Consider the following 25,393-nt stretch of genomic DNA (forward strand, 5'->3'; position numbering starts at 1 on the left):
TCCAATAAAATACTATTTATAAATAGAAAATTTCTCCAGGTTAGTCTTTATTCTACAAGAAAAGCAAAGAGTTTCTGACCATGTGTGTAGACCACATTATAAGGGATTTATTTATGACCACATATACTATGATATTCAAGGTGTAGAAAGAAAACAAATATTTACCACTGTGGATTCTTAAGTGCTCTTTTAGATGATGTTTGTATTTGAAAGCTTTTCCACATTCAGTGCACTTGAATTTACGATTACCCCCAGACTGTGTCACGTGTCTCTGTAAGAAAGAATTGATATTTTAATTATAGAGCAAAAAAGCTTTGGACATAAAGGAATAGCCAATCTGCTAAAAGTAATATTTTGGTGAATTCTGCTTCTCAAAGGCTTCAAATTGAGGCAGTCACAAAAATCTAACACTTGGAATATTACACCAAAAAGAAAGTGATAGTGGGATCAGAATTTTGACATAGAGAAAAATCTCTACTTGCTAGAGTATGAGAATCATACTTTATTGAGTAATACAGTATTTAGCACAAATAATATATACTTTACTAGAAACTAGAGATTATCTCTTCTGCAGCCAGGCTTTTTCCAGTAGTTTATCCTATCTCTTAGATGCTTGGTATTTCCAAAATGTACTTTAATCTGATGAATTTAAAAAATACTTCCATCTTTTCATCCAAATATGGAGTATTATAATAGCTTTCTGTCTGGTTTATCAAATTCTCACTTTTATATATTTCAAATATATTCTGCACCCTTAGATTTTTTTCCAGGTCCTGTTATTTTATTTATTTACTTTTATTTATCCATCATTAAATATATTATTAAAAAATGTTTTCCAGTCAAGTATAGTTGACAATGTTTCAGCATACAACACAGTGAGTCAAACAACTCCATATGTTATGCCATGCTCATCACAAGTGTCTACCATTTGTCACCACACAACACTACCCCAATACCACTGACTATATTCTCGATGCTGTACCTTTCATCCCCATGCCTTGTTCATTCTTTTTTTATTGTTATGTTAATCACCATACATTACATCATTAGTTTTTGATGTAGTGTTCCATGATTCATTGTTTGCATATAACACCCAGTGCTCCATGCAGTACATGCCCTCCTTAATACCCATCACGGGACTAATCCATCCTCCCACCCCCTTCCCCTCTAGAACCCTCAGTTTGTTTCTCAGAGTCCATCGTCTCTCATGGTTCGTCTCCCCCTCCGATTTCCCCCCCTTCATTCTTCCCCTCCTGCTATCTTCTTCTTCTTCTTCTTCTTCTTTTTTTTAACATATAGTGTATTATTTGCTTCAGAGGTACAGATCTGTGATTCAACAGTCTTGCACACTTTACAGCACTCACCATAGCACATACCCTCGCCTTGTTCATTTTATAACTGGAAGCCTGGACCTCCCACTCCCCTTCACCCGTTTTGCCCATCCTCTCCCTCCCGTGGCAACCACCAGTATGTTCTCTGTGTTTATGAGTCTGTTTCTGCTTTTTTTGTTTATTAGATTAACCATACAAAAGCACTGCTTGAATTGAATTCTATCATAAACCTCATAAACCATAAATTGCTCATAAACCTCCAAAGGCTCCCTTCATTAGCCCCTGAATATAGATTCTGAGTCTATACATTCCAAGTTTACCTGAGTTTCCAGGCTGATTCTTCACCAGTTCCCTATAAGAAGTTCATGCCTCAGTCACTTAGTGAGTCTCAGTTTTTTGCACATATACTACTCTACCTCCTTGCTTTGGTTTATACTATTCCTTATTTCTTGGCTATATTTCCCTATAATTATGATTATTAAGATTCCAGCCATACTTCAAAGGCTTAACTCAAGTACTTTCTACTTGCTTCATGCTCACCCTAGCTGGAATCTCCCTTCTTTTGTTTTTCATACAGGAAGGAAAGAGAATGAGTACTTACTCTGTATCAGGCCCTACTTCATCCAAACTCATGGTTATAAGCACCACATATATGGTGACAACTCCCAACAGGGTATCTCTAGACCTCCTCCCTCCCCTTAACTCCAGACTCTCCCAGCCAACTGAGACCTTGATACTGCCTGTTGGAAAGCAATGGGCATGTGAAACTTGCCACGATTAACCTGAACTCTTAAATTCCCTTCTGAGAGTCAGCTCTGCCTCTGGTGTTTCCTGTCTTTGTGAATGACACTTTCATTTATTTGATTATTGCTTAGGCCCTGAACTTTTGGAGTAATCCTTGATTCCTCTCTTCCTTTGAACACCCTTACTCAATCCATCAGCAAGCCATCTGAATATACTCCACATCCAACATTCATCACTATGTCATGTCTGTCACCACCAGTGATTTCAAAGCCACCACCACCTTTGGCCTGGATTATAGCACTAGCCTCCAAATGGTCTCCTGCCTCTAAGTGGTCTCCCTGCTTCCACTCTTGTCTTTTTTGATCTACTCTCCAACCAACAGCCAGTGTTCCCTTAAAAATAAAAAGGAAATAAAGATAAAATTCAATATCCTTCAAAGGCTTCCCTGTCACACTGTAGAATAACATCAAAAGTCTCTATCATGGTCTATACAAGGCGGTGTATCATCCAGCCCCTAATACTTCTGGCCTCACCTATCTTTCTCCCCTTTATTCACACTGGCCTCCTTGCTATCCTTTGGGGATGCTGGACAGGCTTCTGCCTCAAGGCCTTTTCATGTTTCCCTCTGTTCCCTTTGACTGGAACACCCTCCCCCTAGTTGTCCTATGACTGGCTCCTTCCTTTCATTCGGGTCTTAGTTCAGATGTCCCATTCATAGAAAGGTCTTTCTATCCTTAAAAAAGTAGCAACTTTCTTCACTTTCTATCTTCTGCTTTATTTTTCTTCATACTACCTGTTCTTATATATCACCTGCTAATATATGCTCCTCCCCACTGTCTTGATCTTTGCTTATCTTTTTCATTATTGTGCCTTTAATACCTAGAATAGGGCCTGACATGTAATAGAAACACAAATGTTTAATGAATAAATTAATAATACATGGAAATGCTTATCTTTGAGTCATAGCATGCTTTTCAAACTCAAGTTTGCTGCCCTGTAACCTAAATTGTTTCCAAGACATACCGATCATATTTCCTCACATTATTGGTCCCCGTACTAATCACAGCTTCTTTCTGATTTTTGTCTGATCACATACTTCATATATAAAACCTACTACCTTTCACCCATCAGAAAAATCACGACAAAATTGGCTTTCATGCTCATCATTGATCTTACGATTTGTTTCTATAATGGCATCTCTCACTTTCACCATTAGCCATATCTGTGCTTTGCAGATCCTTTCTTTGACAATGGCCCTTGGTAGAGAAAGGATATGGGGGCAACAGGTGCCGTTTGGGTCTGCTCCCCAAATGTCACATGAATAGGCTCTTTTCCCAAGGCTTGACTGTACTGTAGTCATGTTAAGACTCTGAGATGGAAAAAGCACTCTTTTGCATTGTCCCTGATAAGACTTGCATAGGGGCAGATGGTAGATAGATGGTCTTTGTCTTCAGTAGTTCCTTCTCTGTATCGATTTCTTCCTTCTGTCGGTATTCTCCCCAATTTCAAGTGTTCCCTCATGGACTTATCCATTAACCTATCTAAGGAAATCTTGGTTTTATACTGCCTGATTGCTATCCTCTCCCCCTTTATTTTGTGATTTGGTGAGTGTTATTGCCAAAGTCCTGAGAAGATAGGTTGACCCTGCTTGATGATTCTGTTTCTGCCATAATTTTTTTGCTTGGTTTAGCCATCATCTTAGAAAGAGTCTAACTTGTTCTCTACGAGATACAGGACTTAGATTAGGTACATGCATAGGGCAGAGTTCTCAGAGATTCGCATTTATAGACAGTCATAATCCTCTGATACAAGAAACTGGACATGTGCCCCAACGATAACACATACCCTTAAAATACACTGTGCAGCTGAATATTTATTTGATTTTTAAAGTTAGAATCATGTTGATATTAATTTGATTGTTTAGAGTTGACACTTATGAGGATCTTATAAAAGAAGGACAACCGGCAAGAGTTTCTTAGCCTTTAATCTTTAAGTATAGAGCCAACAGTTCAAATGTAACTTAACTTACAGAAGAATAGTCTTGGTTTATACATCTAGAAATTGAGGCAAAGTGACATAGGAATAGAACCAACCATGTGAAAATTGAGTCTTCAGAATAAAAATGTTTAGAATCTAAACCTTAGATTCTTAGAGGAAGCAACTTCCCTTCCTACAGTAAACAGAACACAGTAACTTATACTGAGAATAAATAAAGTAGACTTTGGTTCCCAGAAAATTAACTTTTATTATTATTATTTGACTTTCTTCTCAGTTTGGTCAGTACTTAGTCATATGGTTTATGAAACCAGTATTTATTTTTCCTACACTGAGCATTTTGGTAGAATGCATTTTGAAATCTAGTTTTAAACTTAAGGGAAATATTTGTTACAGTATAAGCAAAATAATTAAATCAAGAAAGGAATCTTATCTGAAAAAGAATAAAAAAACTTAGTTACCTTGGAAATAATGTTCATACGTACTTTGTAACCCAGAAATGACCAGATAATTCAAATAATCACTTGCATTCTTGTAAGGCTGCAGGTAAGATGCTGTCTAGTACATCCTTTTAAGTATGTTAAAACCCTTGCCCTCTATGGATGGTTGATTTCACTTACTTGATCTCTTCCTGATTTATGTGACGTCATGTGACGTTCAAGTTGAGTTCTGTACGCAAAGGTGTAACTGCAGAGGGAGCAACTAAAATTATCTTCATTCTTTTCATGGCGATATTTAATGTGTTCTTTCAGAGAGGTAAAGCGTTTATAGCCTCTATCACAATATGGGCAGGTGAGTAACTGGGAGAATGCATCTGGTGTTCCTGTACAAGAAAGATCATATATTTTGAATTTAAAACATTCAAAAAATATTACCAAAGCTACCACTCAATCCCTATGCTTTGTGCCAGATATTATGCCACCCACTTTATATTGGATCCTTAAAACAATACAATGATACTCATCTCTATTTCATACAAGAGAAAACAGGAGGCTCAGAAAGGCTAAATAAAAGTCACACGGCTAGTAAATCAGAAAGGAGCTGTGATTAGTATGGGGACCAATAATGTGAGGAAATGTGATCGGGATGTCTTGGAAGCAATTTAGGTTACAGGGTAGCAAACTTTTAGGATACCGGCATAAAACAACGAAAAGTAAACCTGAATATCCGACATAGTAAGTGAATTATAGAATGAACAGGCTTGAAAGTTAAATAAAAATCTTTGTTTCTATTTTTGAAAAATATTGGATGTTTGCTTATTTAAAGGAATCACTTTTTTTTTTTTAGCAAAGAAGGCTTGTCACGTAAGGAAAAAAAATTATCTTCTTAGAATTCTTATAATAAGCTTAAGGTAGCGATTCAGGACTACTAAAAAATCCAACCTATGTCTATTTTTTTTACCTGTCTGTAATTTCCTTATGTATCTGCGACTGTGAATATGCTTATTAAAAAAACCTCTAATTTTTGTATCCTAAACTTCCTTTGCTAGGTAGCATAACATTACAGACTAATAGTAGTACTTGATATAAAACCTTTGAAAAATCTCCTTTATTTGTGCCCCACTGATTCAGAGTTTGTGACAGTTCAACCTGCTGAGGTAAAGTTTGCCCTTTCACAATTTATGAAGTGCAGGAAAGCATCCTGAATCCACTAAAACTTTAAAAACTTAAGGGCTTCTGAGGATAATCAGATGTTACTGGTGTGACAGAATGTCTACTGTGAAATACTTTATTAGCTGTACACCTGAAAGTAATGACTACCTGAATTAAAAACAGATTCTCGAATTCAAATGTTTTATTAATTCAGAATGATTAGGGCCCCAATTTTTATGGGACTTTACTGTGTTGATTAGTAACAATGGACTATACAAAGTTTAACCTTATTTGGTCTGTGCAATGAAACATTTTTTTAAGTTCTCATTATTTTCTTTCATGAGGCTTCTTGAAAAACTTTTTGGTACATAAACATTTACATATGTACATAAATACATATATATTAAAATTTTTAAATTTCCTTTCCATATTTATTGTAACCTACAGCTTCTTCAGGTGAAATGTTAACAAATTTTCCGTAAGGAAAAAAACTGGGGTGTGTGGGTGGGTGGGTGGCTCAGTTGGTTAAGTGTCCGACTCTTGGTTTCAGCTCAGGTCATGATCTCAGGGTCATGACTTCGAGCCCTGCATCAGGCTCCACGCTCAGTGCAGACTCTGCTTGGGATTCTCTCTTCCTCCCTCTCCCCCCCTCCCTGTTCTCTCTCTAAATAAATCAATAAAATCTTTAAAAAAAGAGAAAAAAACCCTGAAAATCAAAGTAGAAATGGCAGGGCCCTACAGGATTACAATGCCTAGAACTGTAGACTCTCCAAATATGCAAATAGATCAACACAACACTATTCATAAAGCTATAATGCTGTGTCCCCAGGGGCAATAATCTAGTCTTCAAAAATGTGTCCTTTTGGCACAGTGGAGGATTCAGTCCTAGAGTGCCCTACCTCTATTTCCTTTGTCACTGATTTAGTTACAGGAAATCCTATCTATTTTGAGGTGAAACTTCTATTTCTGCTTTTTCATAACTGATTCCTGATTTAAGGAAGGTACAGTTGACTCTTTGCAATGGAATCTATTTTGTTTTCTACACCATTCTTCTCAATTTCCTTCAAAAATTTAAAGTTGATTGATACAATAACATTTACTTATAGCACCAAAAAAGTTGAAATACTTATGCATAAATTTAACAAAGATATGTGTAAGATTTATATGAGGAAAACTGTAAAATTCTGATGAACAAAATCAAAGAACTAAATAAATGGAGAGACATTCAATGTTCAATATTGTCAAGATGCCAGTTTTTCCCAACTTGATTCAGTGGAATTCCAATTCAAATTTGGAAAGTCCTTTTATGGATACTGACAAACATTCTAAAGTTTATATGGAGAGGCAAAAGACCCAGAATAGCCAACACAACATGGAAGGTGAAAAATAAATGGAGGACTGACACTCCCTGACTTTAAGACTTACTATAAAGCTATAGTAATCAAAACAGTGTGCTATTGGTGTAAGAATACAGAAATACAGTGGAACGGAGAGCCAGAAATATCCTCATAAATATAGTCAACTGGTCTTTGACAAAGGAGCAGAGGCAATACAATGGAGTAAAGATAGTCTTTGCAACAGTGGTAATGGAACAGGAAACAAAAGCAAAAATGAACTATTGGGACTTCATCAGTATAAAAAGCTTTTGGCACAGCAAAGGAAACAATCAACAAAACTAAAAGGCAATGTACAGAATGGGAGAAGATATTCCCAAATGACGTATCAGATAAAGGGCTAGTGTCCAAAATCCATAAGGAACTCAAACTCAATACCCAAAAAAACAAAAAAATCCAGTCAAGAAATGGGCAGAAGACATGAACAGACATTTCTCCAAAGAAGACATACAAATGGCTAACAGACACATGAAAAAATGCTCAATATCACTCATCATCAAGGAAATACAAATCAAAACCACAATGAGATACCACCTCACATCAGTCAGAATGGCTAAAATTAACAAGTCAGGAAAGGACAGATGTTGGCGAGGATGCGGAGAAAGGGGAACCCTCCTACAATGTTGGTGGGAATGCAAGCTGGTGCAGCCACTCTGGAAAACAGTACGGAGGTTCCTCAAAAGGTTAAAAGTAGAACTACCCTATGACCCAGCAAGCAATTGCACTACTAGGTATTTATCCAAAGGATACAAAAATAGTGATTTGAAGGGGCACATGCACCCCAATGTTTATATCAGCAATGTCCACAACAGCCAAACTATGGAAAGAGCCCAGACGACTCATCAACAGATAAATGGATAAAGAAGATATGGTATATATAAGTTCAATGGACTATGACTCAGCCATCAAAAAGAACGAAATCTTGCCATTTGCAATGACGTGGATGGAACTACAGGGTATCATGCTAAGCGAAATAAGTCAGAGAAAGACCAATACCATGATTTCACACATATGTGGAATTTAAGAAACAAAACAGATGAACATAGGGGAAGGGAAGGAAAAATAAAATAAGATAGAAACAGAGAGGGAGGCAAACCATAAGAGACTCTTAGCTCTAGAAACAAACAGAGGGTTGCTGGAGGGAAGGTGGATGGGGGGATGGGGTAACTGGGTGATGGGCATTAAGGAGGGCACTTGATGTAATGAAAACTGGGTGTTATATGTAACTGATGAATCACTAAATTCTACCCCTGAAACTAATAATACAATATATATTAACTAAAATGAATTTAAACACAAAATAAAAAAAATAGTAATGGAACAACTGAACATTCAGGACATGCATAAAAATGAATCTAGACACAGACCTTACACCCTTCACAAAAATTAACTCAAAATGGGTCACAAACCTAACTGTAAAGTGCAAAACTATAAAGCTCCTAGAAATAGGGGAAAACCTTCATGACCCTAGGTATGACACTGCCTTTTTAGATATAACACCAAAGAAAGAATTGACAAGCTGGACTTCAGTAAAATGAAAACTCTGTCCTGTGAAAGATGATCCCAAGAGAATTAGAAGACAAGTCACAGACTGGGAAGAATATTTGCAGAAGACACATCAGATTAAGGGCTATTATCCAAAATACAAAGGACTCCTAAAATTCAACAACAAAAAAATCAATTAACTTGATTAAAAAATAGTCCAAAGACCTTAGAAGACACCTCACCAAAGAAGACATACAGATGGCAAATATAGATGCTCCACATCATATGTCATCAGGCGGAAGCAAATTAAAACAAGATACCACCACACACCTATCAGAATGGCCAAAATCCAGAACACTGACACCACAACATGCTGGCAAGGATGTGGAGTAAAAGAAACTCACACTGCTGGTGAGGATGCAAAGTGGCACAGCCTCTTTGGAAGACAGTCTGGCAGTTTCTTACAAAAGTAAACATACTCTTACTAGAGGATCCAGCATATGCACTCCTTGGTATTTACCCAAATGAGTTGGAAAACTTATGTCTATACAAACATCTGTACATGGATGTGTATAGCAACTTTATTCATAATTGCCAAAGCTTGGAACCAAGGTGTCCTTCAGTAGGTGAATGGGTAAATACACTATGGTATATCCAGACAACAGAATATTATTCAGCACTTAAAGGAAATGAGCTATCAAGCCATGAAGATATATGGAGGAAACTTAAATGCATATTACTAAGTGAAAAAAGCCAACTTAAAAGGTTACATGCTGTATAATTCCAACTAAATGACATTCTGGGAAAGGCAGAACTATGGAGACACAAAAAGATCTGTGGTTTCCAGGGGTGAGGGGAGGTGGGGAAAGATGAATAGGCAAAGCATAGAGGATTTTTAGGGCAATTAAAATACTCCATGAGATATTATGATGATAGATACATGTCATTACCTATTTGTCCAAACCCAAAGAATGTACAACATCAAGAATGAACCCTAAGGTAGATTATGGACTTTGGGTGTTTTCTGATGAGTTATGTTGATAATGGGAGAAGCTATGCACATTAGGGGGCAAAGGGTACATGGGAAATACCTGTACTTCTGTCTTACTTTTTTGGTAAGCTTTAGGCTTCTCTAAATATGTCTTTTTAAAAAGTTGATTATTTAAATATTAAGTTAAATCTATCCATTAAACTGGGAACCCTGGAAAAATCAAACCAGATTTAGGATCTTAATACTTTAAATATCCTTCAACATTCCAAGTGACTTCTTAGTTCTTGGTGCAGATCTTGCATAAAATTTCTTACAGGAATATTTGTATGTGATTGTCATCTGTTTCTAGCATGGAAGGAGGGAATGGTAGCCTGTTTCCTTTCAGGAGAGTATGAACATATTAGAACTGCATTTTATCACTTTTCACATACTGGCTGTTCATATCAGAATAGACTAGAGCAAATATAAAAAACCTCATTTGTCTCCAAATCGGTATGTTTTGAACAAATCATATTTTGCTTGCCAGAATAGTGGAAAAAAAATCAAGCGGCAGTTAAAGGTCATCCTAGCTCCATTTCTACTTGCTGCCATGTGGGTGAATGCAAATCAACATCCAGGTATTGTTCTTTTATTTATTTATTTATTTATTTTATTTATTATTATTATTTTTTATTATGTTATGTTAATCACCATACATTACATCATTAGTTTTTGATGTAGTGTTCCATGACTCATTGTTTGCGTATAACACCCAGTGCTCCGTGCAGAACGTGCCCTCTTTAACGTACCCATCACCGGGCTAACTCATCCCCTCACCCCCTCAATTTGTTTCTCAGTCCATCGTCTCTCATGGTTTGTCTCCCCTCCAATTTCCCCCCCTTCATTCTTCCCCTCCTGCTATCTTTTTTTTTTTTTTAACATATAATGTATTATTTGTCTCAGGGGAAGAGGTCTATGATTCATCAGTCTTACACAATTCACAGTGCTCACCATAGCACATACCCTCCCCGCTGTCTATCACCCATCCCTCCCACCCCCACCACTCTAGCAACCCTCAGTTTGTTTCCTGAGATTAAGAATTCCTCATATGGCTAAAATTAACAAGTCAGGAAACGACAGATGTTGGCGGGGATGTGGAGAAAGGGGAACCCTCCTACACTGTTGGTGGGAATGCAAGCTGGTGCAGCCACTCTGGAGAACAGTATGGAGGTTCCTCAAAAAGTTGAAAATAGAGCTACCATATGATCCAGCAATTGCACTACTGGGTATTTACCCCAAAGATACAAATGTAGGGATCCGAAGGGGTATGTGCACCCCGACGTTTATAGCAGCAATGTCCACAATAGCCAAACTGTGGAAAGAGCCAAGATGTCCATCGACAGATGAATGGATAAAGAAGGTGTGGTATATATATATATATATATATATATATATATATATATACACACACACACACACACACACACACACACACACAATGGAATATTATGCAGCCATCAAAAGGAATGAGATCTTGCCATTTGCAACAATGTGGATGGAACTGGAGGGTGTTATGCTGAGCGAAATAAGTCAATCAGAGAAAGACATGTATCATATGATCTCACTGATATGAGGAATTCTTAATCTCAGGAAACAAACTGAGGGTTGCTGGAGTGGGGGGGCGGTGGCTGGGTGATAGACACTGGGGAGGGTATGTGCTATGGTGAGCGCTGTGAATTGTGCAAGACTGTTGAATCACAGATCTGTACCTCTGAAACAAATAATGCAATATATGTTAAGAAAAAAAAAAAGAAGATAGCAGGAGGGGAAGAACGAAGGGGGGAATCCGAGGGGGAGACAAACCATGAGAGCCAATGGACTCTGAAAAACAAACTGAGGGTTCTGGGGGGGGTGGGAGGATGGGTTAGCCTGGTGATGGGTATTAAAGAGGGTACATACTGCATGGAGTACTGGGTGTTATATGAAAACAGTGAATCGTGGAACACTACATCAAAAACTAATGATGTAATGTATGGTGATTAACATAACAATAAAAAATTTTAAAAAAAGAATTCCTCATATCAGTGAGGTCATATGATACATGTCTTTCTCTGATTGACTTATTTTACTAAGCGCTTCACTGCAGTGGCCTTACCACGGTACACAGGAGATGCCACTGTTATCGTAAACATTTTCCTTTCATTAAAGAGATTATTTTCTATGGGCACCTGCCACAAATGTTAGATTTCAGAAATGTTCCCTAGAGTAGAGTAGGTTCCCATCGTACAGCTATGGAAATAATAATCCTGTCAAGATGAAAACAAAAACAACTGTGAAGCTCCACTTACCACTGTCATCATGACCACTGGCTTCTGGGGTGCCCTGCCTCTGGTCCTCTTCAGGTGCCTCAGGGTAAATGACAGCAGTGTCTTGTTGTTGCAGGAACTCTTCAACATTAGGATCATGGTTTTGTTCATTTTCTGCATCTGAGTCACATTCATCATCTTTTACTAAAAGAAATGCATACTTTATAGAAAGCAGTTTCACCACCAAGTTGTTACAAAGCTTTGCTAAATAAGAAATTATTTACCTTAAGAGAATATACACTATTGTTCTTGAATTTGTAGGAAATATTTACCGAAAATTAAAAACAAAATTCACTCATTCTGTTGTCCACTATTAAGAAGTCCTTTAGAAAGCATTATAAAAGTCTTGAAATTTTCACGATATCCCTTTTAAACTTTAGAGTGTACTTCTAGTCTATGTGACTGATAAACAAGACACAGAAAAGGTAATATAGTTGACTGAACTCTTAATTTCTCAATCAAGGATAAAGCCAGGAAAAAAAGGAGAAAACCTTAGTTCTCAAACCTTAGTCCCTCCTAGCAACCTACTGGGTATTTACTTAGAGTTGTAGCTTAAATCTGAATTGTGTTCAATTTATTTTTTTTAAGATTTTATTTATTTATTTGACACAGAGAGAGAGACAGCGAGAGAGGGAACACAAGCAGGGGGAAGGGGAGAGGGAGAAGCAGGCTTCCCACCGAGCAGGGAGCCCGATGCGGGACTCGATCCCAGGACCCTGGGACCATGACCTGAGCGGAAGGCAGACACTTAACGACTGAGCCACCCAGGTGCCCTGAATCATGCTCAATTTATATCACTTTCAAGTGCAGTTATGTGACTTCTTAAAAACAGTGTCAATAATTATCTATAGTTGGAAAAATTTCTAGTAAGAGTCAGGAGTATCAAATCATCTCCTCTATATTCATATCTAAACAAGGAGGTAAACAAGGCTACTCTTCCTTTCATTCTGCTTCAATAAATGTTTAACAGTGGGCTTAGGGCAGAGGCATTTTTCCTTCAGTTGGAAAGGTTCAAGAGATAATGGAAGGCTTTCACTTTGAGAAGGTGACCCAGAGTGCTGCTGAGTTTCTAAAGCAGTACTGCTGCACCATGGTTTCCCTCCCATTTCCTCCACTGGCTCCAGAGGACAGTGTCTCCTCCGTGCTGGTGGTAACTGTGATGGGTTGTATGGCTCCCAGGTGTCTCAGGACTGACTTCTTTATACACTTCAGGCTGAACTGTCAGTTCTATATTTGTAAAACAGCATTTCTCAGCAGACTAAAATTGGGCCAAATTAAAATGCTGAGGTGTGGGCATGTTTTTGTGTAACAGTTATTGAAACAATCTTGCTAAATCTCCTGCACAGTGGTAGTAAGTGAACTCCTCAGGGCAGCTGCTGTTTAAAATCTTAAAGCCAATGACATTATAGTAATGGTGACCCACCATTTTCCCCTCCTTCTTAATACAGCCAATAACTATCAATTATTTAGCAATGGGTTACTGGATCCAGGTGAGTGAAGACTCTTTAAGAGGAAAGCTGGTACTGTGGGTTTTAAGGGAGTCTGTTTCCAAATCCTCAACTTCTGTGTATATTTTTTCTTAGAATCTGGAAGGTTCTCTCTACTCTCCCCTTTCCACAGTATCCTTTGCTCAAACTTAAAAGGAAGAAGAGAAGGGGTGCCTGGGTGGTTCAGTGGGTTAAGCATCTGACTCTTGATTTCAGCTCAGGTCATGACCTCAAAGTTGTGAGATTATGCCCTGCATTGGGCTCTGTGCTCAGCTGGGAGTCCGTTTGTCCCTCTCCCTCTGCTTCCCCTACCCCACCCCTGTTCATGTTGGTGTTGTCTCTCTCTCAAATAAATAAATGAAATCTTTAAAAAAAGGAAGAAGAGCGGTGCCTGGGTGGCTCAGTAGGTTAAGTGTCTGCCTTCTGCTCATCATGATCTCAGGGTCCTGGGATCAAGCCCCCCTTGGACTTTCTGCTCAGTGAGGGGTCTACTTCTCCCTCTCCCTCTGCCCTGCCCCCCACCCCTGCTCTCTCTCTCAAATAAATAAATAAAATCTTAAAAAAAAAAGGAAGAAGAAAAAAGCCATATCCCAGTACATTAATATGGTGCATTGCCTTGGAGTGTAAAAACCTCCAGGTTGCCAAAGGAAAAAATTCAAAATACTGATTGAGGAAAACTTTCTTTTCTTTTTTTCTTTCTTTTTTTTCCCCTCTTTATTTTTAAAGATTTATTTATTTATTTATTTGAGAGCGAGAGCGAGAAGGAGCAGGGGGAGGGGCAGAGGGAGAAGCAGACTTCCTGCACAGAGGGGAGGGGAGTGCTCCATCCAAGGATTCCAGGATCATGACCTGAGCTGAAGGCTTAAGGGACTGAGCCACCCAGGCACCCTGGGAAAACTTTCTTATTGATTAATCAAGACAACCTAAAACCACCACAGGTCTTCCAATTTTTCCTGTTTACATGGATTTCTATCAGGGGTAAAGCATGGCAATTTTCTGAAATGGGGATATTTTGGCTCTAGTTAGGAAGCTCTGAAATCAGCTATATAATAATATGGCCAGAGGGAGTGAGAGTAGTTTTCCTTTAATGATCTCATCTGTTCCATTCCCTAACTATTATTAAAAATTTCATTGCTCTTCAGGAGCCTGGTCAGAGTATTCTCAAAAATCATTCCTACAATCTGTCATTAGCTGGAAAAATAAGCATTTTTGAATAGCTAAAGCAGTCCAAGTCAGTGTCACTGACTCTTTTCAATGTAACTTCAAAATTTCAAGTTAAACTAAATAAAACTCATGAGTGAAATTTATATTTTATGTGATTTATTATCAATTCCATATAGATTACAAGATGCTTAAAATATTTTTATCAAATTATATTTATTTCTATTAAAGTCTTCACTTATAAAAAATTTATAGTTTTCTACATCCTATTAAGTATGTGTGTATATATGTGTGTATATAGGCTAGATGCTAGAGTAATGAGTTTTTAAATAGTATACATTTTGCAGCATTATATAGTCTGTATTTTATACATGAACCTTGCATCTTCAATAAGTTAGAAGTTTACCTATGTACTGACTGGTTCTAAATGTACTACTCATTTGGAGACAAAAATTTTTATAACTAAAAAAAATTATATTAGATATAAATAATCTTCATCTCACTATTGAATAATCTATTTTTTAAAAAAATTATTAGTTTTTAATTTTAATTCCAGTCTAGTTAATAAATAGCATAATATTAGTTTCAGGTGTACAATATAGTGATTCAACAATTCTATACAACACCTGGTGCTCATCACAACAAGTGCCCTCCTTAATCCCCTTCACCTATTTAACCCATCCCTCCACCCATCTCCCTTCTGGTAACCATCAGTTTGTTCTCTATAGTTAAGTGAATAATCTATTTTTTTTAAAGATACATCTATTTACGCTTTGTATATTCCTCATTATTTATAATTTATATATTTTTCATAAAGGAAATTTTTACAAAATCTCTCAAATTGTGTATTGACAAAATTATTTGAATTAGAAAAATGAAAATACACTTTTTTCTTGACAGAAAGTCTGATAAGGCTGATTGGTATAACAGTAATACCTGGCTTTGCTAGTTAGGTAATTAGGTACAAAATTTCCAGAAACTGAATGAACTAATAAGTTTGTAGCTCTAAGGCATTAATGAGAATATTATTATCTCATGTGGTAAGATAAAAGGATTTTTACACAAAATGTATTGGCAAAAGGTACCGAAATTAACAATATTTCAATTTTCCTAACCATTTCTGAATATATTAATCAAGGTGCCTCTAAGTGAGAGGAAGAAATAACAAAGGTCAAGAACAGGTAGCATAAGTACTTCGAGAAGTGTTGGCAAAGCTGTTTTGGTATATGTCCCAGAAAATCAGGGAGTGAAAGATTCTGTGACTGGAAGAGTCTAGTGAAGGAATCTTGAGCAAATTAGACAGCTTTGAATTTTTGCTTTCAACAGAATTGAAGAAGCATTTAATACAACTGTCAGTTAACAGGACATTAAAAGTATTTTTTTTTTTTAAAGATTTTATTTATTTGATAGAGAGAGACACAGCGAGAGAGGGAACACAAGCAGGGGGAGTGGGAGAAGGAGAAGCAGGCCTCCCGCCAAGCAAGGAGCCCGATGCGGGGCTCGATCCCAGGACCCTGGGATCATGACCTGAGCCGAAGGCAGACGCTTAACCGACTGAGCCACCCAGGTGCCCCTAAAAGTATTTTTATTGATATATAACTGCACATCATTCTAAGGATGTATAAAGAATGAAAGTAAATCAGTTATCACAAAAATGTATTTCACCTTTTTATTTATGAGAATAAGGTTATCTGAGTGCTAAACAAAACAAGAAACAGAATTAATCCTGAACATTTTTTCTTCTAGAAATAAGGAACATTGGGGAACTTGGTGGGGGGGGCTCAGTCGGTTAAGCGGTTGCCTTTGGCTCGGGTCATGATCTCAGGGTCCTGGGATTGAGTCCCGCATCGGGCTCCCTGCTCAGCAGGGAGTCTGCTTCTCCCTCTGCTTCTCCCCTCCCTTGCTCATGCTCTCTCTCAAATAAATAAATAAAATCTTAAAAAAAGGAGAAATAAGTAACATTAAACTATTGATAAATGAACTAACTGAAGAATACTTCAGCTCCTTCAATCTCATTTCCAGTAACAATTTTTTGGTAATAATTATGTTAAAATTTGTAATGTATTTATGTTGTGGTCAACTGTGTAGTACTGATAATTATAAAGCAAAATTTCTCGTCTAAAGACAGATAAACTTACATATTTAAATAGTAGAGAGATGAGCAAATACATAGAAACATAATAATTTGGCTTTCTTTAGATATGACAAAACTCAGAGCTGACTGTGAAATATAAAATTACTTTGGACTACAGGTCTATATGACCATAACCATTTATCGAAGTGTAGAATTATAGGGTTATAATCACAAATTAGAGAGAGAGGCAAACATTTAATATAAAGATTAAAAATTATTTAGCTATATTTTTCCACTAGAATCATGACCTGAGCCACTCTCATGTGTGAAATCCATTTGACGGTATTTCTGATCAGCTGTCCTCAGGCTTCTTCCTAACTTTACCTTCCATTTTTCAAACTTTGTAGAACTATTAACTATATAAACAAAAAAGGGATGCTCAGAAGGAACAAAGGATGTTTTGGGTGAATTTTTCACTCTCTGAATACTAAGCTGAGAGTACAGTTCTCTTAACTTCATGAATTACAAAAGGAAATCAGCTGAAGAAAGGACCTGACAAAGTTCTGAACTAATGATCGTGACCTTTGTACAATGCTTTTGTTTACTTTGTCAGCACATTATTCCCTAGAAGTCAAGGAAGTAACAGAAGCAAAGGCAAAACATAATTTTTAAGTTTAAATGCTCAAAAGCCTCAACCGTCCAATTTCTATCCTTCTTCCCTTAAAACTACACTTATCAGGGCTTTATTAAATGTTTGCTTACTCCTAACTCCCCATGTTCCAGCAGGGAAATAATGCAGCAGGGATCATCTTCCACTGGGTGGGGGAGACCTCACATTTCAGCAACAATTTAAGTTAATACAAGGTTACTTTACCTACCAGATGTGATTATTTTGGGGAGGGGGTGGTTAAAGGAATTTATATACTACTCAGTATTAAATGAAAGAATTTATTTTTGTAGTGAAGAGCAAAGCGTGAGGTAAAATACTGACACTTGGAATTGTGAATTTTTTTTTGATAGCATTTTGCCTAAAAGGGCAAATGATCTTCTGTAACTCTGGTAATGTAAAGCATCTAACTTTAACATTAGGTGAAAGAGTAATAAGCAGCATTCTTTCATGTTCATTAAGACTATTTTAACTAATAATACCGAGTTTAAATATTTTATATAATGTGTAAGTTAGCATGACAAATATTTGATAACAACATATTTGAATACATTATTCATTCAAGTTAAACACAACCAAGTTAAAAGCAGAATATAAAATCTTAGGCAGCAGGTGCCATAAATCATCACATATCCCATTATTATTTAATTAATTTGGAATGGATCTTTAATAACAGCATGAAGATTTACTCTTTGTTTTACAGAACTGACTGACAAGTATGGAAGTGCCTGTTTGTATTATAGATGAAAATCTATTTTGACTTATTACTATGAAATATACTCGTCTTACATAATGAAAGATAATTTATAGGGCTCTATGGAATATTCCTAAAATGCACTGCAGAGAAAAGAAAAAACTAGAAGTGTTAAACCAAAAAAGAGAAGAAAAAACAAAATTTAATTAAAATGGTATGATAGAAATTTCTAATTTATGATTGAATAGACAAAATACAACTATACTACTTTGAAGTACAGTATTTTGAGGAAATGTTTTAATAACTTGGAATTCATCTTTGAAATTTTCATTCTTAGAGTTCTTGCTGACTTATATGACACAATAATAAGTGCCTGGTGTTATCATACATAAGATCTTGATTTAAGTTTTCCACTTACTCTTTTGCTTCTTAAATCTGATTTGAATCCATTATTAAGGAATAGCATTAAGTCTCAGGGAGTATGTACTTTTAGTCACATAGAAACAAATTTTCTTGTTTACTATAATTTAACTTCATCTTAACCTTTTTCTAAATCACAGAAATTACAAGAAAAAATTTTGATTCTCTTGTTTGCTGTGACATGTTGACTCAGCTCATCAATATTCATGATTCTCATCTGGTTTATAGATAACTCATGATATTTGCTTATTCTTTTCCCTTCTGCTTTCTGTCTTGTGGGCAACTCAATGCAGATCCTGGTAACTAATAATGAAACTCAAAATAGTTAAATCTGTATTTCTATAGCTTTGGTAAAAAATTTGATATAAATTCAAATCATCATTTAAATACTTATTTTCTGGATTATCTGTAGATTGTTCTTGTCATCCTTATAGAATGGAAAATATGCTGTGTTAGATGAATCTGCAAATTTACACTGTATTTAAAGAATATAAACTTCTAACTTTTCATATAGTGCCCTATATGCCTACATACTGAAACACTGAAGAAGGTCAAGATAAAAGAGGAGGAAACAGACTAAATTCACGACTCACAAATGCAAAAACCAGTGACACAAAAAGACCTTGTTCAAAGGCTACAGTATCAAAGAAATTGACGAGCACGTACCTGCACATCCCGCTTCATCTGCCTGAGCTTCAGGCCCCAGGATTTCTTGTCCTTCCTTTCCTGCTAAAATCAAAGAACAAAGGATTAAAATAGATCCATGTGGCACAAACATCTTTAACATCTAGAAATCTGAAGAGGAACTTTTAGATTATATTTAATTTGGATTTTTTTCCCTTTTAGAAGTAATGTGTCCTTGAAAAGTGAACTTTTTAGAAGAGATTAAGCAGATAGTTTTACCAAACTCACAAACGTATCTTAGAGAAGCAAAATTAGTCAAGATTTAGACATAATCCTGGAATTATACAAATAACTATACACATACTGGGATTTTAGTGTTTTTTTGGGAGAGGCGTTCTACCTGTAGGTAGCAGGATTCCTTTCTTTTTTTTTATTTCTTCTGCAAAGTACAAGTTCCTACATTTTAGGCACTGTGCTAGATGATTGATAAACTTATTTCCTTTAACCTTCATAACTACCTATAAGTAAAAAAAAAAAAAAAGACAACCAAAACTTGAGGCTTGAAGAGGTTAAATAGCCCAAGGACACTCTGCTATTAGGTGGTAGAAGTGGAATCTGAATTCAGGTCTGAGTGGTTGTAAAACCTACTTCCCACTCCACCCTTGCCTGTATGACCAGAGGACCAGGGGCTAACTAGAGGAAGACTGTACTAAACTTAACTATGTCCAGAGTAAACACCTAGGGCACTATACTTGCTCTTTCACTCTATTCATTATTCTAACTACTGATAAATCATAGTAATAACAGTACTGGTAAACATTTTTAGATGTCAGTTGTCCTCCTTTGCCACCTTATAGCGAGTTGACTGTAGTATTCTACACAGAATAAGATCAGAGTAAATAGGTATATTATTTTAGCAAGCAGAAAGTATGTTTTGTATATTCAGGTACATTTTATTTATTATAATAGTTTATTAAGGACATGTACATATATAAAAACATGAAGGAGTTAAAAACTGCTTTTAAAAAAACTAGCAGCAGAGAATACATAATTATGATCAGAATACTTATAAAGTCATGCTAAAACATCACATCATGTAGTTAATCTGCACCCCAATCAAATCCCATTGAATATGTCAGTCAAAAATCTTGATTTAGATTTCCCCTAAGTTTGATAATTGAATTGAGAAATAGAACACTAATCAAGTAAAATCTTTGCTCATATTAAATCATGTATTTCTGTAAGTGCCTTGGATTATCAGGTGGATTTATTCAGCAGATTTTCTTTACTCATTAACTTTTATATTATTAAAGATCATTAAAGATGATCACTATGTGAAAATAGTTAAAATATGCATAAACTTCTTTAGATCAGCATGGAAAACACTGTCTAAAGTAGATAATAAAAAGATTAATGTCTGATAAATAATTCTCATTTTATACTTGCCATCAGCAAAATGACAATTAAAAAACCTGTGCTAAAGTATTTATAATATAGTAGGACAAACACCAGTGTTGGCTAAGTGTTTGCAATTCTCTAACATCTTTTTTCCTCTCTCTGAAGCATCTACTTAAACTAAAATAATAAACAGTGTGACAGTTGGATAGGATAGTAATATAGTTATTTATTGTTAATCGATCTATGTTCTTTATTTCTCCTGAAATGAGAATTAAGACAGCCAGAGTTACTTACTAAGATGAAAGATGACAGTGATACTAAAAGTTAAAATGATATTTTGGACAATACTAATTTTACTACTTATAGTTATTATAGCTAATTAAAAATCTGTCTGCAATTCAGTTAAATGATTTCTTCATTTCTGCTCAGGATAAAATCTAGTCTCCTTAGATGAGCATTTAACATACTTCAGAATTTGGTCTCACTTCTTTACTGCAATTTAAAGACTGGAAGTCTCCATTCTTTCCCTCATCACTGGGTTTGGAACTTTGGTTGAACAACTAAAATCATATTGCCTAACAAAAATAGAAAATATCCTAATGCTGGTCTGCAGCATGAACACACCTCTTTCACTATGGAGTGCTGCCAGGAACAGGCTCCTTCCTGCTTCATTAATGGACCAGCATGAGGGTGTACTGGAACAGCTAAATACTATTCAAGCAGCCTTCACCCTCATGTGCTCTGATCCTACTTAGAGCTTAGAAAATACAAGGGTAGCAAAGTAACAGAATCTCCTTGTGCATAAGATTTTCTCTCTTGTAAGACTTACTAATGTCAACACACTGTGATTGACTAACCTAAATGCAACCTAGAAAGGTAAACTGGAATATTTCTAAGGCTTTTGCTTTTATTCTAAATTCCAAAGAAAATATGTAAATGAGGAAAAATTCTCAAGTAAAAGACTTTGTTTTTTCAAATAGTGGCAAATTATAGCTGAAAAATAAGTCATGAAATACTACTCAGCAATAAAAAGGGACAATTTATTGATATATCCAACACTTCAGATTAATCTCTCAAGAAATTTGGAAAGTGAAAAAAGTCAATCCAAAAAATTACACACTGTATGATTCTGTTTATATAACATTCTTGAAATAACAAAATTATAAAAATGGAGAAGAGATGTGTGGTTGTGAGGGATTAGGGTTGGGGCAGAGGGGAGGGGAGGGTGGGCATATAAAAGGCAAGGAGGGAGCTTAGTGGTGATGGAATTGTTCTGTATCTTGTCTATATCAATGTTGATATTCTGGTTGTGATACTATACTACAGTTTTGCAAGACGTTACCAATGGGGAAAACAGAGTAAAGGGTATACAACAGGATCTCTGAATTATTTGTGAATCTGGAACTATCTGTGAATTATTTGCAAATCTGTATCTCAAAATTTAAAGTTTAATTGAAAAATAAGTCAATGGCTAATATCATAAATTTAGATTAAAAGAGACAGCACTTGTTTATTTTGCCATAAGATGTAATTCCTAGTAAGTAAAAGCAAGAATGGCAAATGCAATTCATGTTTTTTAAAAAATATATAAATATTAATAGTTCCAACAAAATATAACAATTCCTCCATTTTGCTCCTACTAAAATTAGCTGATTGATTCTAATCTTATTGATTTTTTATTTTATTATGTTATGTTAATCACCATACATTACCATCAATAGTTTTTGATGTAATGTTCCATGATTCATTGTTTGCGTGTAACACCCAGTGCTGCAATCAATATGTGCCCTCTTTAAAACCCATCACCAGGCTAACCCAACCCCCACCCCCCTCCCCTCTAGAACCCTCAGTTTGTTTCTCAGAGTCCATAGTCTCTCATGGCTCGTCTCCCCCTCCGATTCCACCCCTTCATTTTTCCCTTCCTGCTATCTTCCTCTTCTTCTTCTCTTTTTTTTTTTAACATATAATGTATTATTTGTTTCAGAGGTACAGGTCTGTGATTCAACAGTCTTGCACAATTCACAGCGCTCACCCTAGCACATACCCTCCCCCATGTCTATCACCCAGCCACCCCATCCCTCCCACCCCCCAACCACTCCAGCAACCCTCAGTTTGTTTCCTGAGATTAAGAATTCCTCATATCAGTGAGATCATATGATACATGTCTTTCTCTGATTGACTTATTTCACTCAGCATAATAACTTCCAGTTCCATCCATGTTGTTGCAAATGGCAAGATTTCATTTCTTTTGATGGCTGCATAATATTCCATTGTATATATATACCACATCTTCTTTATCCATTCATCTGTTGATGGACATCTTGGCTCTTTCCATAGTTTGGCTATTGTGGACATTGCTGCTATAAACATCGGGGTGCATGTACTCCTTCGGATCATTACATTTGTATCTTTGGGGTAAATACCCAGTAGTGCAATTGCTGGATCGTATGGTAGTTCTATTTTCAACTTTTTGAGGAACCTCCAAACTGTTTTCCAGAGTGGCTACACCAGCTTGCATTCCCACCAACAGTGTAGGAGGGTTCCCCTTTCTCTGCATCCCTGCCAACATCTGTTGTTTCCTGACTTGTTAATTTTAGCCATTCATGTTAACCAAAAATCCAGAAGGCTTAATGTCAATGGCAGGAGAGAACAGTTCGAAGTACAGGACTGGTTATTAAGCACATGTTCAAAATTCTAAAACTTTCATTTCGAATTCATAGCAGTGTGTTTCTAACCATTTCAAATGCGTTTGAGGGAAGATTTTATAGCAATTTCTAATAAGGTGCAAGAAGTGGGTAACTGAACCAGATTTTCCTTTCCTGCTTTCGTCTCTTCCTCTGTAACATGCATGCACACATGCCATGAACATTTATACCTGCCTTTTCTCAAGCTGACCCCTCTGTCTAGAGTGCTGTTATCCGTTCCATCTGAAAAACTTACTAATCCTATTCTTGAAAGATCAGTTCACATTTCTCTCATTCTGTAAGTCTTCCCCACCCTGCTCAGAAGTAAATGCCAATAGATTCCTGAATTCAAACATAAAGTGTTCAAACTTTAATTAGAAATGATTTTTTTTACTGTGTACTTTCTCAGAGTATTTCCAGAAGGCTTCATTTTTCTCTCTTGTATCCTCTAATTTCTACATATGTGCATATATTTTTGGTATAATTGTCCATCAGAGTCACAGTAAATGTAATTCACAATCTCCATGAACACCTGTTAACTTAAACAAAGGTAAAAAAATATATAACTGAGGTCAGATTTGGTTAAGATGAAATAAACACAAACTACCCTGTGTGTTCCACTGAATGCAGCTAAAAAAACCTGGGGAGAATTCATGAAGGAGTTAAAGACTCTACAAGATAAATCATAGCAGGAAGACTGGGGAAGAAGACAAGACAAGAATTCAAAGTACCACTGAATCACTGAGGAAGTAATTTCTCCTACCCCCTGGCCTGGATTCAAGGCAGCCTAGATTTGGAAGTGGGCACTGGGGCATGGCACAGAAAAACTCTAGGAAGGCCCTGTAGCTTGGGCTCACAGAATAGGAAAGGGCTCAAAGAAGGGAGAAATCATTTTTTTCCCCTTGATTCTCTTGTGTCCCAATCCCTAGATCATCCCAAGGTAGTGGCTGAGATCATGGTGACAGCAAGAATGTATAGGTACCTAAAATGCCAAGAAAGGGGAACCTTCTTATCCACTCAGAGGAGCAGTGGCCCCAAGAGGATGGTACAAACTTTCATCAAGTTCTTCCTCACCATCTTCTTGTAGCTCTTCTTCCTGCAGGCATAGTTGTGGGAAGTATCTGGCAAAGTATGACAAAGGAAGTCCTGGATTTTTGGATAGAGAATGGACAAGGAAAGTCCCAGGGAACTGAAAGTACTAGGGAGATCATGGAAAGGGACAATGCAGGAAAGCAACAGTATAAAGTTGCTTGTGAACTCCTGGGTTCACATCCAAACTTCCCATGTATGGATCTGACTACAGGCTTTGAGAACTGAAGTAAGGATAAGACCATTAATCATGCCCCAGAATGGCCACTATAGGGCACAAATCCAAAAAGCACTGTAAAAGCTTTGAAAACTGAACTGATATTGGAACCATAATCCACAGAAAGTTATTTAGGATGTAGAGCCTGATACAACTGGATAAGTTGCTTGCTAAACCAAAAATATCAAAATGCTCCACAAGATTTAAATAAGACCAAGAGTCTCATAAGATAATATTCAAAATGTCCAGGATACAATCCAAAATTACTTAGCATATGAAGAACCAGGAAAATCTCAACTTCTATATAGGAAAAGATGATCAAAAGATGGCAACACTGAGAACACAGAGATGTTGAAACTATCAGACAAAGGCTTTAAGCAGCTAAGAGCTAAGGATGAACACTTGAAAAGAAAGGAAAGATAGAAAGTCTAGGCTAATTCTTATCAGCAAAAAGAGGATATAGATAGGAACCCAAAGGAAATTTAGAATTAAAACTACCATAACAATTTTTTTGGAAAAAAATCACTGGACGGATGCAATAGCAAAATGGAGATCAAAGAAGAAAGATCAGTGAAGTTGATGGTAGGTAAATGGAAATTATCCAATTTGGACAATAAAATGAAAACATTTTAAAAAATAAGCAGTCTCAGAGATGTGTGGAACAATAATAAAATATCTAACATTCAGTTAGAGTTCCAGAAGGAGAAAAAACAGTACAGAAAAAATAGTTAAAAAAATAGTATCTAAACCTTTCCAGATTTAATAAAAAACACAAACCAATAAATTAAAGAAGTTAACTGAATCTCAAACAGGACAAAGCCCCCCAAATCTGGGCTTAGACCATCAATCAAACCCTGATAACTAAAGTTAAAAAAAATTCTGAAAAGAGACAGAGAAAATCATACACAACTATAAGGGACCAATGACTTAAAAGAAGGCAGATTTTATCATTAGAAATTAGGGATTTCATAAGGAAATGGAACATTTTTAAAGTGCTAAAA

General features: G+C 36.3%; 1 protein-coding gene across 8 annotated transcripts in view; it reads right to left on the reverse strand.

Annotated features, from left to right (window-relative positions):
* Positions 1 to 25,393, reverse strand: part of ZEB1 (zinc finger E-box binding homeobox 1) — a 149,824-nt gene that overhangs the window by 13,148 nt on the left and 111,283 nt on the right. For 7 of the 8 annotated variants that reach the window (XM_034987185.1, XM_034987178.1, XM_034987179.1 and 4 more), the window contains 4 exons: positions 19,047 to 19,109; positions 11,860 to 12,021; positions 4,691 to 4,893; positions 166 to 271 (listed from right to left, as the gene is read on the reverse strand). In XM_034987185.1, the coding sequence (XP_034843076.1) occupies positions 166 to 271; positions 4,691 to 4,720 (136 nt within the window). In that variant the 5' untranslated portion in view covers positions 4,721 to 4,893; positions 11,860 to 12,021; positions 19,047 to 19,109. The remainder of the gene's footprint in view (positions 1 to 165; positions 272 to 4,690; positions 4,894 to 11,859; positions 12,022 to 19,046; positions 19,110 to 25,393) is intronic. The other variant, XM_034987181.1, reaches the window with a different exon arrangement.

The sequence above is a fragment of the Mirounga leonina genome, unplaced genomic scaffold (assembly GCF_011800145.1).
Source record: "Mirounga leonina isolate KUSES-001 unplaced genomic scaffold, KU_Mleo_1.0 Mir_413, whole genome shotgun sequence".
Taxonomy (NCBI): Eukaryota; Metazoa; Chordata; class Mammalia; order Carnivora; family Phocidae; genus Mirounga; species Mirounga leonina.